At 35.2% G+C, this 20,669-nt stretch overlaps 1 protein-coding gene across 1 annotated transcript in view; it reads right to left on the bottom strand.

The window, feature by feature from the left end:
- The window catches only part of LOC123233422 (disintegrin and metalloproteinase domain-containing protein 32-like), a 131,263-nt gene that overhangs the window by 66,840 nt on the left and 43,754 nt on the right, over positions 1-20,669 (bottom strand). The window contains exons 10-11 of the mRNA XM_044659536.1: positions 19,273-19,354; positions 234-367 (exon numbers count right to left, since the gene is read on the bottom strand). Of these exons, the coding sequence (XP_044515471.1) occupies positions 234-367; positions 19,273-19,354 (216 nt within the window). The remainder of the gene's footprint in view (positions 1-233; positions 368-19,272; positions 19,355-20,669) is intronic.

Raw genomic sequence — 20,669 nt, forward strand, 5'->3', positions numbered from 1 at the left:
TTAAAATGTTGCATCTTAATTACTTGAAAGCAAAGCCGACCTTTATGCTTAAATCATAAACAGACTCTTCATAAATATGCTTAAATCAAGTGTATATTTTATATGGAAGGTGTCAATGTGTGTCTTTTCTGATATAATCATTAATTAGGAATCACTTGGATTTTTTATACACAAAATATATTTGCAGTAAAATAAACAACATAATCAAGAAACAATTTTTTTTTAAATCTTACACTGCTTCTGGCCTCATTACGCAGGTAGATTTAAAACAGCGGCATTTCTTGCTGTCATATTTTATTCCCAGACTGATGCCCAACAACTGTGCAATAATAACAGAAAATGCTTCAACAGTTATTCCTTTGGGATACTAATGTTAAAAAAAAAGAAAAAAAGGAAAACTGTTACCAAAAAGTTTATTGAAATATGGAAGCAAATAAATGACCAAAAATATCAATTTTCTTATTACTATAATAAACATTTAAAATAAAAGGGAAATTATTGGATATTTGATCACCTCTTCTTAAGATCTACCCAAAATTGGCAATGCCTAATTGTTCTACATATGCATAGCAAAGTTGTAACTAGTTATCGGGATTTTAACTTAAGGACAGCTTGAACATTTGGCTTAATCCTAGGATGAGTAGTATAAATACACAAAATGAATATATGAATGCAAACAATGTTTACCTTTGGCTCTTTGAAGACACAATCTTCTCCTTACATTAATTGGGGGGGGGCAGTTTTTCCTAGGTCAAAAGTAGTTATTCATGTGGTTTCCATTGTCTATTATAAAGCCCAAACTGAGAGATGCAAGGAATAATTTTTGTGAATGAGTGAGTTAAAGAAGCTATCCTTCCTTGTGTATGCCTCTTAAAATCTCTAGTTTCCTTCAAATTCCTTCAAGAAGGAATCTACTACCTACCTGAAGCCTTTCTTCATTACCCTAAATCTTCTTCCCCAAAAACAACTTGTGTTAATTTTGTATTTAAGGATATGTACAGGACCAATGATTTGATTGGCTACAGAGAACTCTAAGGTAAGAAAATTTCCTCAATCAATTAAAGTTAGGACCTTCTTTGTAATTTATAGAGTGTAATTTAGAGAGTGACCTAGAACACTGAGAAGTTTTTACATCCTTAAATAGTCATACAACTACTACATGTAATTGTGGGAATTGAATACGTCTTTAATGATTTCAAAGTCAATTTTCTATCCATTGTGTCATGATGTCTCTTAGTATATATTTATTTAGTTTGCTTTAAGTTAAGAAGGTGTCAAGTTATTTAAAAATAGGAAGAGGTAGAAAAATTTGCCAGCAGATTTTATTTCAACATATAAGGTTTTTATGCTTTATTTTCTTCATCTCAAAAATAAGTTGTACTTCTTAGGTTCTTTTCAGTCCTAATGGTATTATACAATGACTTTTGAATGTTTGACTACTTTGGGTGAAGAAAACTGAGTTTATAGAATCAGAATCAGAGTAAGATAGGACTCTAAAGGTCACTTAGTACAACCAATGATTCAAAGCACAAATGCCTTAAATAATCATCTAGATTCCATTTGAACATTACCAGTTGCCAAAGAAGAACTAACACAAAAATAATAATTTTCTCTATTTAAACATTCCTCAAAAGAAAATCAAAATTCAAGTCTTGACACCCAGTTTTACATCATATTCAGGACATCATTCCCAAGGCAATTTATTTTTACACCCCTATCTTTTAGGAAATTCTTCCTTTTATTCACTTGATAATTAACTCTCTGAAGCCTAAATTTAATCATTTAAAGAAATAGGCAAAGAAAAAATTATTTGTAGCCAAGTTTTTTATAATGGGAAAATACTGGAAAATGAGGGGGTATTCCTCAATTGGGGAATGGCTGAACAAATTGTGGTATCTGATGGTGATGGAATATTATTGTGCTGAAAGAAATGATGAACTGGAGGAATTCCATGTGAACTAGAATGAACTCCAGGAATTGATACAGAGTGAAAGGAGCAGAACCAGGAGAATATTGTACACAGAGACTGATACATTATGGCACAATGGAATGTGATAAATTTTTCTACCAGCAGCAATGCAACGATCCAGGACTTATGAGAAAGAATGCTATCCACATCCAGAGAAAGAACTATAGAAGTAGAAATGCAGAATGAAAGCATATTGATCATGTGGTTTGATGGAGATGTGATTGGGGTTTTGGCATTAAAAGATCACTCTACTGCAAATATGAATAACAAGGAAATAGGTTTTGAACAATGATACATGTATAACCCAGGGGAACTGCTTGTCAGCTCCAGAAGGGGGGAGAAAAATATGGGGGGGAAGAACATGGACCATGTAACCATGGAAAAATATTCTAAATTAATTAATTAATTCTTAAAAAAAGAAATAGGTACAGACACAAACCTCCAATTGAAATTTTGAAGCTAACGAAGGATTCTGAAAAAATTTCAAGCTTCCAAAAAGTGTTTCAAAACTATGTGGAAGAATGGAATTATATTCATTCCTTTTCCCCATAATGAAGATATTTATTATTTGTGAGCTTCTGAAAATGTTTTTGGTCCCATCAAAATGATCTTCAGGTAGCTTAAACCTGAAAGTTTGAGTAAGGCATCTTATCTACAACAAAGATACTTTCTTCGATGTGGTTACTGTTGAGGTTTTTTATGGCTGTTGTGTTGTTTAGAAGTACCTTAGAACATCAGGATTAGCCTGATAAAGCAATAATACAGGCCTTGGAAATTCTGTACAAGAACATTTCAAACTGCCCTAAGAGGTAACCATTCCCTATGGATTTCATTAGGAGTTGTCAGTCGGCAAGAGAACTCCGTTATTTTTGCATAAGGATCCTTTAATTTTAATGATAGGTGATAAAAAAAATAACCCCTATGACTATTGGCTAAAAGGTGGTGAAATCTTTGATCAGGATGAAATTGTTTAAAAACAAAGCAAGCAGGGGAAGCTAGGTGGCTCAATGAATTGAGAACCAGGCCTGGAGACAAGAGATCCTGGTTTCAAATATAGCTTCAGACTTAACCTAGCTATTTGAACCTGGTCAGTCACTTGATCCCAATTGCATAGTCCTTACCACTCTTCTGCCTTGGAACCAATACACAGTATTGATTCTAAGACAGAAGGTTTTAAAAACAAAGACAAAAACGGCTTTAAATTAAGCTCTCTAGATGGAATGCTTTTCTTCTGTGTTTGTATGTGCATGAGTTATGGAAGAATGTTAACTGCTTTATGTCTCTGTGAATCCATGTTTTGGTCTGTGTTCAGAAGATTGTGTGTACAAATAAGGATTTTAGAAAGATTTCTGTTTCTTGTGATCCATTTTTATAATTCTTTGTCTTTCCAACCTTACATTACTAAATGATGAGAATCTTTTGAAAGAAAAAAGAAAGAGCAAGATAAAAGGGTAAAAACTTAAGAGTGTGATAAAACTAATTAGGGTCCATGAAATTATGAACTCTTATAATATGGTTTTAAATGATTTTTTCAAAAAATTATGTAATGAATTTTGAACTGATATTCCTAAAACCTAAAAGTTAACAGAAATCAAGGGAGGTGGAGCCAAAATGGCAGAATAACAGTAGAAAAAACTGGAATCTCTGAAAATTTTCTCAAACCAACCTTAAAATAGCACCTCAAAACAAATACTGAAATGACTGAAGCAACAATGAAATGGAGTGAAGTAATCTCTTGAAGAAAACAACTTGAAAGATAGGCAGAGAGGGTCTGTTTCACAGGGGTGAAAGGGGAGCCCAACGTAAAACAGTGCACAGAAAAGTATGAGCCACCCACCCTCCACCTATTGCTCCAGGTTCCAAACTAGGCTACAAGCCAACTTTGAGACCTCAATAATGTGTCTAATCAAACAGAAGAGCATCCCACATCCACCTCTTAAAGTTCCAAACCCTAAGGCAGTGATGGTGCACCTATGGCACAGGTGTTAGAGATGGCAAGCAGAGAGCTCTCTGTGGGCATGCAGCCCCCTCACCGCCCCAGTTTGTTACTTGAATGGCAGAGGAATTCAGACAAAACTGTTCCCCTCTCCCACTCCACTGTGTCTGACATTTTTTCACCTCCCTTGCCTCTCTGCTCAGCAGCCAATGAGAGTATTTCCTCCCTCCCCTGTGTGTGGATACTTGGCACTTGGTGGGGGGTGGGGCACGGCACAAGGTCTCTGAGGGGATGGAGGGTGGGGACAAGCACACTATCTCCAAAAGGTTTGCTATCACTGCCCTAGGGCAAGCTTATAGTGAGGCCCCAGGCCCTAGTGAAAAATAGTCCCAAGCACCTGGCCAGGTCAGACACACAGCAAGGTCCATCATACAGCAATTCATAGTGTGCCAAACTTGTATAAGCCCAGAGGATGCTCTGAGCCTCTGCCAAAGCTGGCAATGAAGATCCGAAACCCATGACAACCCCAGCTCAAGCCGGTCTGTTCCTGGGTGGTGTTAGCATAAGGGGAGGCCCAGAGCTCTGCCCAAACTGGCAACAGAGGCCCCAAGCCCCAGGACAAGACAATCCACAGCATGCCCCAGTTGGTGTAGGCCCAGGGTAAGACTCAGAGCCCCTGCTTAAGACTGCAATAAAGCCCCAAAATCAGCACAAAGGGCCTCTGAGCCCTGAAAAACATCAGGCATCACTAAAAGAGATTGGATCAGCAGTGAGAGGTGGCTTCCAGAGCTGTCAGCCCACATTGGAATAAATTAAACTTACAGAAAGCCAGAACTAGATCTGAGAGTAGCAGCAAGAAAAAACTGAAGTTTAACTGAGTGCCCCTTCTACTAGAGAACAGAGCCCACCTTTAAGACAAAAGTCAAAAACAAAACAAAAAAAACTGGGAGAATGAGTAAACAGAAAAAGAAACACCTAACCATAGAAAATTTTGAAGGAGACAAAGAAGAGCAAAGCACAGACTCAGTAGGGAAAAGGGAAATCAAAATAGTCATATGCAACATTTCTCCAAAAATAGGAATTGATCATATGCTCTGGAAGAACTCAAAAATGAATTTAAAAATCAAACAAGATATGTAGAAGAGAAGTGGGGAAAAGAAATGAAAGTAATGCAAAAAGAAAATAAGTTTAAAAAGCAGAATTGGTCAAATGCAAAAAGAGACACAAAAATTCAATGGAAAAAAGAGTCCCGTAATAAGTAGAACAGACAAAATGGAAAAGGAGTTTCAAAAGCTGATGGAAGATATCATTTTTAAAAATTAGAATTGGACAAATAGAAATTAATAACTTCATAAAACATCAAGAAACTAAAACAAAATCAAAAGAATGAAAAAATAGAAGAAAATCTGAAATATTTCATTGAAAAAAAAAAAAACTTGGGAAATAGATCCAGGAAAGTCAATTCAAAAATTAATGGACTACCTGGAAGACATGATCCCAAAAAAACCCTTAGATGTTATAAATAAGGAAGTATCAAAGAAAACTGCTCTAGTATTCTTGAACATGAGGGTAAAATAGAAATTGAAAGAATCCATCAACACCTCCTATAATAAATCCCCTAATGACAAATACCAGGAAGATTATAGCCAAATTAAAAAAACTCCCAAGCTAAGAGGAAAATACTGCAAGCAGTCAGAAAGAAACAATTCAAATACCATTGAAACACAGTCAAAATTACACAGGACTTATGAGCTTCTACATTAATGGATCAAAAGGCTTGGGATATGATGGAATACTCTGGAAGGCAAAGGAACTAGGTTTACAACAAAGAATTCCCTATCCAGCAAAACTAAGTGTATTCTTTCAGAAGGAAAAAAATGCTCATTTAATAAAATAGGAGATTTCCAAAAATTCCAGATGAAAAGACCAGACCTAAACAGAAACTTTGAGGTCCAAACACCAAATCCAAATGAAGCATAAAAAGGTGAATAAGAAAGATAAAATTAAAAGAAGTCAATAAGATCAAATTCTTTATATTCCTACATGGAAAATAATATTTGTAACTCAAATGTTTTTATCAGCTGAGCAGTTAGAAGGAGCATATATAGACAAAGGGTATGGGAATAAACTGTTGAGGATGTCATGATAGAAAAAATCAAGGAGTGAAAAAGAGGACTGCACTGAGAGAAAAGGGGAGAGGTAAAATGGGGTAAATTATATCACATAAAGAAGCAAAAAAATATTACAATGGAGGTGAGGATAAGGGAAGTAATAGTCAATGCTTAAACCTTATTCTCATAGGAATTGGTTCAAAGAGGGAATAACAACCATACACACTGGGGTATAGAAGCCTTTCTTACCTTTTGGGAGAAGTAAGAGGGGAATAAGAAGAGGGAATTGAGATCAGAGTAACATAAGGGAAGGATAATTTGTGTGGTTGGGGGTGGCAATTGAAAGCAAAATACTTGTCAGGAGTAACAGAGTAAAAGAAGAAAGAAAATGCAGGATAAAAAGAGGAAAATGAAGAATATACATATGGGAATCATAACTATGAATGTAAATGGAATGAATTCACCCAATAAACAGAGGCAAATAGCAGAGTGGATTAAAAACCAGAACCCATACAAGGTCAGAGGCAAAAAACAAAAGATTCCAAATCTTTAAATGTTTCTGCCCTTAAAAAAATAAAGCTTTAATGTCTCTACCCTTAAAAAAATAAAATAAAATAAAAAACAAAAATCAGAATCCGACAATATATTGTTTACAAGAAACACATTTGAGGCTGATAGACACACACAGAGTAAAGATAAGGAAATGGAGCAGAATCTATTGGGCTTCAACTGAGGTACATAAAACAGGAGCAGTAATAACAATCTCAGACAAAGCTAAAACAAAAATATGCCTAATTAAAAGAGATAAGGAAGGAAATTATATCTTTCTAAAAGGTACTATAGACAATGAAGTAATAGCAATACTTTAAATATATACGCCAAACACAATAGCCTCCAAATTTTTAAAGGAGAAATTAAATGAGCTTCAGGAGGAAATAGACAGTAAAACTATATTAGTGAAGGATCTCAATCTTCCCCTGTCAGAACTAGATAAATATAACTAAAAAATAAACAAGATCTCTAGAGAAAATTGAATGGGGATAAAAAGAAATATACCTTCTTTTCAGCAGTACAGAGTACATACACAAAAACTGATCATGTACTAGGGCATGAAAACTTCACAACCAAAAACAGAAAAGCAGAAATAATAAATGCATCCTTTTCAAATCATAATGTAATAAAAATTAGAAATCAATAAGGGTGCATAGAAAGACAAATTAAAAATTAATTGGAAACTAAATCATGTAGATCTAAAAAAGGAGTGGGTCAAAGAGCAATCAATAACTTCATTAAAGAGAATGACAATGAGGAGACAACATAAAAAATTTATGGAATACAGCCAAAGCAGTAGTTAGGAGAAAATTTCTATTTATGAATGTTTATATCAATAAAATAGAGAGAAAACATATCAATGAACTGGAGATACAACTAAAAGAACAGGAAAAAGAACAAATCCCCAGTTAAAGACTAAATTGGAAATCCTAAAAGTCAAAGGAGAAATTAGTAAAATTAATAGTGTGATAATGAGATTAAATCTACCTTGCCCATCTTTAGATTTAATCAGCAAACATGAAAACATCTCACAAGTTGGGTGGTCTGTAACCCATGTGTGCTAGAGTAACAAATCAGAATTTACTGACTGCCTCCAGGGCAGTCCTAAGAAAAGTGTCTGTTATGATTGGACACATAAACTAAAAGGAGGCCACAGGAAGTGACACAAAGGAGGCCCCTTTAAAAAGAGACCTCAGTCAGCTGGGCCCTCTCTTCTGGTTTGTGAATGGGACCAGAAGGAGCTCTGCTAGTTCATGACTGGGGCATTCCCCTTGGTGAGTGTAAAGACTGAATCTTCTTGAACTTCTCTTAAGGAACTTGCCTTTTAATAGAGACTTTGTGACTGAAGCTTTTGCTTCATTCACCTCTGGGGCCCTCCAGACCTCTGACCCTCTGAGTTTCTGGCCTTGGGATCAAAGCTGGATTTCTCTCCACTGATGGTTAATTAGATCTACCTAGACAGTGTATGATAAACCCAAAGAGTCCCACTTTTGGGACAAAAATCCACTATTTGACAAAAACTGCTGGGAAAATTGGAAAACAATATGGGAGAGATTAGGTTCAACATCTCACTCCATACACCAAGATGAATTCAGAATGGGTGAAAGACTTGAATATAAAGAAGGAAACTAAAAGTAAATTAGGTGAACACAGAATAGTATATTTGTCAGATCTCTGGGAAAGGAAAGATTTTAAAACCAAACAAGAGTTAGAGAAAATTACAAAATGTAAAATAAATAAGTTTGATTATATTAAATTAAAAAGTTTTTGTACAAGGGAAAACAATGCAACCAAAATCAGAAGGGAAACAACAAACTGGGAAAAAATCTTTATAACAAAAAATTCTGACAGAGGTCTAATTACTCAAATATACAAGGAGCTAAATCAATTGTATAAAAAATCAAGCCATTCCCCAAATAATAAATGGGCAAGGGACATGAAAAGGCAATTTTCAGATAAAGAAATCAAAAGTATCAATAAGCACATGAGAAAGTGTTCTAAATCTCTAATAATTAGAGAAATGCAAATCAAAACAACTCTGAGGTACCACCTCACGCCTAGCAGATTGGCTAAAATGATAGCAGAGGAAAGTAATGAATGTTGGAGGGGATATGGCAAAACTGGGACGTTAATGCATTGCTGGTGGAGTTGTGAACTGATCCAACCATTCTGGAGGGCAATTTGGAACTATGCCCAAAGAGCGATAATGCCCTTTGATCCAGCCATACCATTTTTGGGTTTGTACCCCAAAGAGATCATAGATAAACAGACTTGCACAAAAATATTTATAGCAGCGCTCTTTGTGGTGGGAAAAAACTGGAAAGCAAGGGTATGCCCTTCAATTGGGGAATGACTGAACAAACTGTGGTATATGTTGGTGATGGAATACTATTGTGCTCAAAGGAATAATAAAACGGGGGAATTCTATGTGAACTGGAAAGACCTGGAATTGATGCAGAGTGAAAGGAGCAGAGCCATAAGAACACTGTACACAGAGCCTGATATATTATGGTAAAATCGAATGTAATGGACATCTGTACTAGCAGCAATGCAATGACCCAAGACAATTCAGAGGGATTTATGGAAAGGAACACTAATCCACATTCAGAGGAAGAACTGCAGGAGTAGAAACACAGAAGAAAAACAACTGCTTGGACACTTGGGTTGATGAGAACATGATTGGGGATGTAGACCTGAAAAGACCACACCCATGTAACTATCAATAATGTGTAAATAAGTCTTGACTGACCACACCAGTGGAAATGCGAATTAGCTATGGCGGGGGGGACAGGGTGGGACGGGGGATGGGGGGGGGGTTTGAAGGGGGTGAAGGGTAAAGTAAAAACATGACTTATGTAACCAGGGAAATTTTTTCTAAAAATAAAAAATTATTTTTAAAAAAAATTAAAAAAAAATAGATCTACCTGGATTGAACTAGAGGATCAGAGCAAATTACTTACTGTGTTAGATTACTTATCCTAACTTATCTTCTCTCTTACTTCCTTATTTCTACTTCCTCTTCTCATTTGTAAATAAATTTCTGTAAAAGTGATTTTAACTTAAAGTTATTCTTTAATTGAGGGCTGATAATTGTTCAATCCCCTGGCAACCAACCTTTTAATATTTACCCAATAAAAACCTCTTTCTCCCCCCCCTTACAATAGTAAGAAAACTATTAAACTAATAAATAAGAGTGGAAATTGATTTTATGAAAAAATAAATAAAACAGATAAAGAACTGGTTAATTTTATTTTTAAAAGGAAAAAAGAACAGCAAATTATCAGTATCAAAAATGAAAAGGATAAATTTACTTCCAATGAAGAGAAATTAAAGAAATCATTGAAAACTATTTTGCACCAAGTATATGACAACAAATCTGACAATCTAGGTGAAAAAGATGAATATTTACAAAAATGTAAATTGCCCAGATTAGCAAAAAAGGGAATAGAATACTTAATCCCATCTCAGGAAAAGAATTGAACAAGCAATCAATGAAATCCCTAGAAAAGAATCCCCAGGGTCAGATAGATTTACAAGTGCATTCTCTCAAACATTTAAAGAACAATTAATCCCAATACTATATAAACTATTTGATGAAATAAGCAAAAAAGGAGTTCTATCAAATTATTTTTATGTCACAAATATGGTGCTGATAATTAAGCCAGGAAGATCAAAAACAGTGAAAGAACATTACAAACCAATTTCCTTAATGACTATCAATGCAAAAATTTTAAATAAAATACTAGCAAAAAGACTACTAAATCACAATGATCATTCACTATGACCAGGCAGGATTTATACCAGGAATGCAAGGCTGGTTTTTAATAGGAGGAAAACAATCGGCATCAATGACTATATCAATAACCAAACTAACAAAAGTCACATTATTAACTCAATGGATGCAGAAAAAGCCTTTGATAAAATACATCCATTCCTATTTTTAATAACTCTAGAAAGCATAGTAATAAATGGCCCTTTCCTTAAAATAATAAGTAACATGCATCTAAAACCATCAACAAATATTATCTACAATGGGGATAAGTTAGAAGCCTTTCCAATAAGATCAGAGTGAAGCAAGGATGGCCACCACTATTATTTAATATTGTACTAGAAATACTATATAAGAAAAAGTAATTGAAGTTAAAGCCAGCAATGAGGAAACTAAAGTATCACTCTTTGCAGAAGATATGATGGTGGCTTCCAGGTAAAGATGGCAGCAGAATAAAAAGCAGCTGCTTAACCTCTCCTAATCCACACATATAGGACTCCTCAAGGGGACATAAAAACAAATCTAGACGAAAGAAGAGACCCTACAACAGGGCCCAGCGTTGAAGGTACATGGGATTGGGGCATTTCCATGCTATAAGGGGGTGAAATAACCCTCACTAAAACACAAGCTGAACAACTCCCTTCCCCCCCCACACACCATCTACAGGGCCAAAGCCAGCTCACAAGAGTTAGAGCAAATTTAGGGCACCCATTAAGTCCTTGGCAGCTACCTGGGGTCACTAGGGCCTGTTCCTGAGAGCAGCAAGACTTAAGACCCCAAGAGGCTAAAGAATGCACAGACTTTGAACACAGACCCTGAGCTCAGATGTGGTTGCACCTGCAGACTGGGATTCTGAGCGCAGGCGTGGACCATGAGTGGGGACCCAGTGCAGAGGGGTGTATGACTGTGGAAGCAGCGCCCTGAGACTGTTAAAGGAACTTTGGGCAGAGGAACAAGCAAGGGGACCACAAGGAGGCTTGACCCTGAGAACAACTAGACCTGAGACCTCAGGAGTCTAAAGAGCACAGACAGACCGTGGGCGTGAGGATAAAGCTGAGAGGGCACGAGGCTCACAATGGCAAGCCAGAGACAAGAACCTCAGAAGAGAAAGATCAAGAAGAAATCTTTAACACTGGACAACTTTTACACAGAAAAAATCCAGACAACAGAGCAAGCAGCAGAGGAGAACAAACAAGTAATCATATCTAAACCTTCCCAAAAAGTGAAAACTGGTAACAAGCTCTCGAAGAGTTTGAATCTGAGATTATGAGAAAGATGGAAGGAATCTGGCAAGAAAATAACAGTTTAAAAGGCAAAATTTCACAATTAGAAAGTGAGGCTCAGAAATCAAATGAATTGATAAGCAAAATAAAGACCAGAAATGACCAGCTGGAAAGCTTGAAGAAACAAACAGACCAGATTCAAAAGGAAAACCAAAAGATTATAGCCGAAAACCAGTCTCTAAAGGCTAGAATTGGGCAATTAGGAAAAGATGCCCCCAAATCAAAAGAATTGATAAGCAAATTGGAGACCAAAATCAAACAGTTGGAAAACAGGATAGACCAAATCGAAAAGGAAAATCAAAAGCATATAGCAGAAAACCAGTCTCTAAAGACAAGAATTGGGCAAGTAGAAGCCAATGATCTCTCAAGACAAGAAGAACAAGTAAAGCAAAGTCAAAAGACTGATAAAATAGAAGAAAACATGAAATATCTCACTGATAAATTGACAGATCAAGAAAACATGTCTAGAAGAGATAATTTGAGAATCATTGGTCTTCCTGAAAAAACAGAAATTAATAGAAATTTGGACTCCATACTAAAAGAAATTATTCAGCAAAATTGTCCTGAAGTTCTACAAGAGGGCAATATAGACATTGAAAGGATCCATAGATCACCCTCTACATTAAACCCTGAAAAGACAACACCCAGGAATATAATAGCCAAATTCAAGAGCTTCCAAGTAAAAGAAAAAATTTTACAAGAAGCCAGAAAGAGACAATTCAGATATCAAGAAGCACCAATCAGGATCACACAGGATCTGGCAGCCTCTATGCTAAAAGACCGCAAGGCTTGGAATATGATGTTCAGAAAGGCAAGAGAACTGGGTCTACAACCAAGGATCACCTACCCATCAAAACTGACTATATACTTCCAGGTGAAAGTATGGACATTCAACAAGATAGAAGATGTCCAAGTATTTGCACAGAAAAGACCAGGACTAAATGGAAAGTTTGATATCTAACCACAAAAACCAAGAGAAACATGAAAAGGTAAATAAGAAACAGAGGGGAAAGAAAGAAAACTCTTATTTTTAAATTTGCCTCTTTAAGGGCTTCAATAAGATCTAATTATCTGTATTCCTATATGGAGAAATGTTATGTGTAATTCTCTGTAGTGAACTCTATTCACTATTATAGTATCCACTATTATAGTAATTATAAGAATTATTCACAGGGAGAGATTGGAGTACTAAATGGTCTAAGATGATAAGGGGGTGGGTGGGAAAGAGAGGGGTGAATAGTAGAGAACACCAAGAGAAACTTGAGTGAATAAGAAAAATAGGTTATTCTCTTACACACAAAGAGGGCATGGGAAGGGGAGGGGATGGATACTATTATAAGAAGGAGAGGAAGAGAGCATTAAGAGGTAATATTTAAACCTTACTCTCAGTGGAATTAACCCTGAGAGGGAAGAGTAGCTATATCCATTGAGATATAGAGCTTTATCTAACCCTACTGAGAAAGTCAGAAGGGATAAACCAAGGGGAGCAGAGGAGTGGGGAGGTCAAAAAAGGGAGGGGAGGAGAAGGGAGAGGGAATTCATTAGGACTTAAAAATAAAAATAGGGGAATAATAACAAGGGAGGGGGTAGAAAGGATAGTAAATCAAGGGAAGGGACAAGGATTACTGGTTTAAAACAAAGCACTGCTTTTAATAGTAAATAGCCTAAGAAGAAGGGGTAGAACTAAGAGAGGATACCAAAATGTTGGGGAATACACAACTGATAATTATAACTCTGAATGTGAATGGAATGATTGATTATACTAAATTAAAAAGCTTTTGTACAAACAAAAACAATGCAACCAAAATCAGAAGGGAAACAACAAATTGGGAAAAAAATCTTTATAACAAAAAACTCTGACAGTGGTCTAATTACTCAAATATACTAGGAGTTAAATCAATTGTATAAAAAATTAAGCCATTCCTTAATCGAAAAATGGGCAAGGGACATGAATAGGCAATTTTCAGATAAAGAAATCAAAAGTATCAATAAGCACATGAGAAAGTGCTCTAAATCTCTAATAATTAGAGAAATGCAAATTAAAACAACGCTGAGGTATCACCTCACACCTAGCAGATTGGCTAAATGATAGTAGGGGAGAGTAATGAATGCTGGAGGGGATGTGGCCAAATTGAGACATTAATGCATTGCTGGTGGAGTTGTGAACTGATCCAACCATTCTGGATGGCAATTTGGAACTATGCTCAAAGGGCTATAAAAGATTGCCTGCCTTTTGATCCAGCCATACCAATGTTGGGTTTGTACCCCAAAGAGATCATAGATAAACAGACCTGTATGAAAATATTTATAGCTGTGATTTTTGTGGTGGCAAAAAACTGGAAAAGGAGGGTATGCCCTCCAATTGGGGAATGGCTGAACAAACTGTGGTATATGCTGGTGATGGAATATTATTGCCCTAAAAGGAATAATAAACTGGAGGAATTCCATGTGAACTGGAAAGACCTCCAGGAATTGATACAAAGCGAAAGGAGCTGAGCCAAAAGAACATTTTACACAGAGACTAATACACTCTGGTAAAATAGAATGTAATGGACTTCTGTACTAGAGGCAATGCAATGATCCATAACGATTCTGAGGGATTTATGGAAAAGAACCCTACCCACATTCAGAGGAAGAACTACAGGAGTGGAAACACGGAAGAAAAGCAACTATTTGAACACATGGGTGGAGGCGGACATGATTGGGAATGTAGACTTGAAACTATCACACCAATGCAACTATCAACAATTTGGAAATAGGTCTTGATTGATGACACATGTTAAAACCAGTGGAAATGTGCACCGGCTGGGGGGGGGGGACGTTGGGGGGTGAAGGGGAAAGTAAGAGCATGAATCATATAACCATGTTAACTTTTCTAAAAAATAAATATTAAACAAAAACAAACAAAAAAAAAAGACAACATGATGGTATACTTTGAGAACACTAGAGAATCTACTAAAAAACTAGTTGAATAATTAAAAACAAAGTTGCAGGATACACAATAAACCCACATAAATCATTAGCATTTCTATAGGTTACCAACAATGTTCAGTAGAAAGAGAAATTCCATTTACAATAACTCTAGACATTATAAAATACTTGAGAATCTATTTGCCAAGACAAAAAATGGGGATTATATGAACACAATTACAAAACACTTTTTTACACAAATAAAGTTAGAATTCAATAACTGGAAAAACATTTAATTGTTGATAGATAGACCAAGCTAATATAATAAAAATGACAATTGTACCTAAATTACTTATCTATATATTTCCATACCAATCAAATTACCAAAAAACTAATTCAAAGACCTAGAAAAAATAATAAAATTCATTTGGAGGAACAAAAGAACAAAAATATCAAGGGAATAAATGAAAAAAAAAGTGATGGATGGTGGACTAGTAGTACCAGATCTCAAACTGTACTATAAAGTATTAATCATTAAAAACAATCTAGTATTGGCTAAGAAATAGATTGGTGGATCAATGGAATAGATTAGACTTTAGCAAGCCTATGTTTATAAGCCCAAGGATCCCAGCATTTGGGATAAGAATTAGGGGAACACAGAATAGTTTATATGTCAGATCTATGGAGAAGGGAAGAATTTATGAACATACTATCTATAAAGAGATAATAAAGAGACAGAGGACATTATCAGGTATAAAATAAATAATTTTGACTATACTAAATTAAAAAGGGTTTGTACAAACAAAATCAATGTAGCTAATATTAGAAGGGAAACAAAAAACTGGGGGGAAATTATGGCAAATTTATCCAATTTCTCAAATACATAGAGAACTGAGTCAAATTTATAAGAATAGTAGCCATTCCCCAATTGACAAATAGTCAAAAGATATGAATAAGCAGTTTTCAGATAAATCAAAGCTATCGATAATTATATGAAAAAAATGTCCTAAATCACTCTTGATTAGACAAATGCAAATTAAAACAACTCTGAAGTTCCATCTCACACCTATCAAATTGCTCAATATGACAGTAAAGGAAAATGATAAATGTTGGAAGAGATGTGGCAAAACTGGGATGCTAATGCATTCATAGAGTGAACTGGAGGGCAATTTGGAATTGTGCCCAAAGAGCTATAAAACAATGCATACCCTTTGAGCCAGTAATGCGCTTTTTGTAGTGGCCAAGAACTGGAAATTGGCAAATGGCTGAACAAATTGTGGTATATGTTAGTGATGGAATACTATTATTCTATAAAAAAATGATAAGCAGGATTATTTCAGAAAAAGCTGGAAAGACCTACACGAACTGATGCAGATAGAAATAAGCAGAACAGGAAGAATGTTGTCCTCAATAACAATAATATTATATGATGATCAACTGTGAAAACTTGGTTACTCTCAGTAATACAATGATCTGGGAAAGTTCTGAAGGACTTATGATGGGGAATGCTATCTACCTCCAGAGATAGGACTTTTGGAGTCAGAATGCAAATCAAAGTGTAATTTATTTGGGTTTTTATTTTTCAGTTTGTGTTTTATATGATTATTCTTTTATAAAAATGAACTATATGGAAATCTGTTTTGCATGATAATATATGCACAACCCAGATTGAATTGCTTGCCATTACTGTGAAGAAGGGGGCAGGTATGCGTGTGAGGGAGGGAGACAAATTTGGATCATACAATTTTGGAAAACTTATGTGAATATTTGTTATTAAATGTAATTGATAAAATATCTTAACAAAAATAATTAAGAGAACATAAATAATTTCCAGCTTATTCTTGAAAGAATCTTGATTTTTGGTCATTCCATCTCATAGCAAATGTTAGACTTTTGAATTACTGCCAGTTCTAAGAGTTGACATTGGACCTCATTATAAGGAAGGAAACAAGTAAGCTAAAGATTAGAGATGGATCCATTAGTTTGAAATGCTATTGGAATAAATACTATTGAAAGGAAAATGTTTTAAGTTTTATGTTCAGGAAATGTGGATCTTCATGTGTTTATTTTTATTGGGAGTTACAGTACTAGAGAGATTGTCTTTGAGAATTTGCAAGTTGTCTATAATACAGAAATGATTCATGATAGTTTATCCTAATGGCAGAATGAGTTCATAATTTAAGAAGGAAAAAAATTGAAAAGATTCCAGGTGAAATAGCTTATATGTGGGTGAGTCCTCGTAAACCTTTATTTTTTATTGCAACTCCATGAGAATAAGATTAATTACATTGAGCCCTAAGTTGTTGTTCATGAGAGCTGGCATTTGGGGTAAAAGTTCTTGGGACAGGAACTGATAGTGTTTTGAGTTTTGAATGCAAGTAGAGTTGTCTAATGAATCACTGAGTGAGTCAGTGATCCTGAAATCTGATAGGTAGAGGTCTATGTATAAGTTACTCAGAAGGAGTGTGATCCTGAAATCTGATAGGAAGAGGTTTTTATTTGGGAAAAAAGCTGAAGGGACGACCTTAGCTTAGCTGAATGTAGGGTCCTCTTGACTTTTTTTGAACAGGAATGTCTCCCATTTGATTATTCCTAAGTCTGGCTGTAAAATGGAATTATTACTGCATGATTGATTGTCATCTGTAACTCTCTCCTGAAGTTAAATAAAATTAGAGATTTTATGCCCTAACATGCATGTTGGGTCATACTGTGCCCTTAGATTCAGGCTTGAAGGACCAATTTTGATACTGTCATAATCCTGTCATTGCTTTTTCCTTTTATTAACAAATTTCAACAATCAGAACAAGTGTTCAATGGAAAATATAAGCACAATGCAAAAATACGTTACTATTCTCATAGTATGTACGAGAATAGTAACATATTTTTGGACTAGACCAAGGTTAAGACCCAATTTCTGACTATCCTCCCAGCTGTTAGGAATTTTCAGGTTATCTTTACCTATGTCATCCCTATTTTTAAGCCTTCTTGTTTTCTAGTGATTTCATATCATTAGATATACTCAAAAACCTTTGGAGCCACTATCATTTCCAAACTATCACCTTACTAATCTGACCAGTGAATTTCCTTCCCTAACATCCTTTGGCCCTGATCAAAATCCTTCAACAACTGGCACTCCAGCAAAGGACCCAGGTGAAAACCCACCAATTTTGACATCACCTTTGTGCCCAAACACCCCTACTCCAGCTTCACCACCTACATCCTTTTTAATGTGAACACAATGACACATCCAGATTTATTACATTATAAAGTTTGTGAAAATGTCCCAGGTAGTTAATATTAAAGACTATTAACTTCCAATGCTTTTGGTGAATTTTTAAAGAAAAAATGATGCAAAAAGCAGGCACTCATAAGTTAGATGCTGTCTTACTACAAATGTTAAAAGAAGGAGCAGCCCTGCCTGCTATATTCAGACTGTCATAATGGTGGGATGACAAAAGCACCAAAATCCCCAATAGCCACAAGGACTTATCCATTACAGATCTAACACAATGCATACTGCCCTTAAGAATTTTAAACACTTAAAGAAAAGGTTAGTTGGCATTTCTCAGGATCTTAGTAATCACTAAAAGCTCATTAATTCCTTTGCTCAGAAGATCAATTCCTTGGCTCAGATAATTGATGACAACCATGCAATGATTAAAGAGATTGTTGCCCATACTCCACAATAGCTAAATCATGTATTATAATTACCATGTCGTTTTGATACAGATACCATTTGTGTGACTGTCCCCCAATTTCCCTTGTCATCTTTGCATCTCAGTAGGGCAGTACCCCCTCTGGAAATGCTTGTTCATAAAGTACCACTTTCTATGCATTTACATTGTATCAGTCTATTCTTTCGACTGGGTCCAAAAGCAGGCCAAAAGGACAACTTAATTAAGCAGCTTCAGTTTATATTCATTGTTTTATGCCTCTTTATAGCTTTATATAATACCATTAAATAGTGAACATTTTAGTTATAAGCTGCAACTATATATTTAGTAATAATCCTACTTATTAGTTGACTAAATAACTGTATGAGAATCAGTAATCAATAATCAGAGTGTGAGAAAATAATAAAAATTCCCTGTAGTACCTTGCAAGATTTCCTTGCCAAGGGGAGTTTGTGCATGCCTTCATTGTCCTGGAATGTGTCCAGACGTTTCAAAGGCCGGGGGCTCATGATATTTCATTTAGCTGTGAAAAAAATACAAAGTAACCTTGGCCATTATTATATGGCATGGTGGCTTTATCTAAAGCCTTCCAGAAAGGATAGGCGGCCTACCTCCAGGCTACCTTACATCCCTGGGAAAGAAGATCATATTGGCTGACCACCTCTGGGGTGAGTGAGCACCCAGCCTCTTCTGCATAAAGTATAAATACTGTGAGCTGAAAAGCTCAGGGTCTCAGACTGTACTGCATGTCTGTAGACCACTGACTTTTGTGAGTTGCAAATTCACAATACAGTCAGATTTGCTGAGAAGATGAACTCTGAACATTTTTTCTTTTACACCACTCATTTTACAGATGAGGAAACTGAGGCCCTAAGAGCCTAAATAACTTGCCTAAAGGTCACATCAATAGTAAGTAGCAAAACCAAAATCTGAACCTGGGTCCTTAAGCTATAAGAACAATATGTAAATGCTCCCAACATATATTTGTATGTATGTTTTTAAATACTAATATGTTAGAAAGTTTATATTTAGAAATAAAACAATAAGATGAATTAAATCATTGCATACCAGAACAATTCCTGCAGCATAATGAAGAATGCACATCTTTCCAGGAAAAGTTGCTCCTACAGTAATAGGATTCTCTCTATAACTGGGGAAAATGATACCTTTATTCACAATTATTATTAACAAAAATATCAGACTTCAATATTATCAGTAAAGATTTAACATGATTATTTAGAAATTCTCATACTTATTAGGACACACAGGAAAAATAGTTTGTTTGCTATGTCAACCTTTTTCATAAATTTGAGAGATTTTCCTATACTTGAGTTAAACAAAAACCATACTATATTTTATAAAACTTGTCCAAAGCTTTAAGACCTCGAATACCTTCCTACTTCCTACACAATGACAATGCATTTTACATAAAACCAGAGAAAAAAATAAAAAACAGCAAAAAATCCTTTACTCTGGTACTATATTTTGACCAATGAGAAATATCAGTTTCTCTACACAGTAAATAATTGGTTATTAAAATGGGAGTCCTTTCGCAATCAGGGGCATATGTGCAGTCAAATCTCCCAGCTATCTGAAATAAAGATCAATATTAACACCAAATTAGAACAGATAAAGATGAGAAGAAAATCAAAAGGATGAATAAATATGAAAGGACATTAAGTACAATTAAAATAGCTTTGATTAATCCACTCAAATGGTTTTTGATGCTAAATTAAGAGAAATGAAAAAAGTTAAAGATCATGATTTCCAGTATATAGAAGTTTAAAAAGTCAAGCAGCCAAAACTAACAAAGAGGGCAGAACCCCCACACTGCCACAACCAGAAAACATCTAATTTCCTTACCAAGTGGGGACATGAGACAGTCAAAGGCAATACCAGTTAAGAGTATAAATTAATTTGTAAAACATTATGGTAGAGTATGATCAAATCAAATCATAACACTTCAAAATGAATCTGAGGTTTTAAAAAAAAAGGTAGAAAACTTGGTGAGAGATCCACCTAAGGCTGGTCATCACGAAAAAATTGATGGACCACAGAAAACCAGAATTTCACAACTGAAAAAGACCTCAATGATCACATAGTTCAGAAAGAAAATTATTTTATAACATATCCAATTGATTGTAATCCAGTCTTTGCCTATAAAGACGTGAAATGGAAAAAACTACACTATGTCCCAAGTCCATTTTTGGAAGGTGTTATTGTTAATAAGTTTTTCCTTCACTTATGCTAAATATGTTTCTTCTACCCAATATTATTAATATTACCATCTATGATCCAGCATGTTAAACTTATGATATCTTTGCTCACAAATGTCATTTGCAAATTTGAAGATTTCATCAGTGTTTTATTCAAATCATCAATAAAATCATAAGCTTTAACAGAATCAGTCTCTAAGTAATTCCAAAAGAGTTTTCCTACCAGTTGGTATTAAACCATTAATTACT

The sequence above is a fragment of the Gracilinanus agilis genome, chromosome 2 (genome assembly GCF_016433145.1).
Source record: "Gracilinanus agilis isolate LMUSP501 chromosome 2, AgileGrace, whole genome shotgun sequence".
In the NCBI taxonomy this organism is placed as follows: domain Eukaryota; kingdom Metazoa; phylum Chordata; class Mammalia; order Didelphimorphia; family Didelphidae; genus Gracilinanus; species Gracilinanus agilis.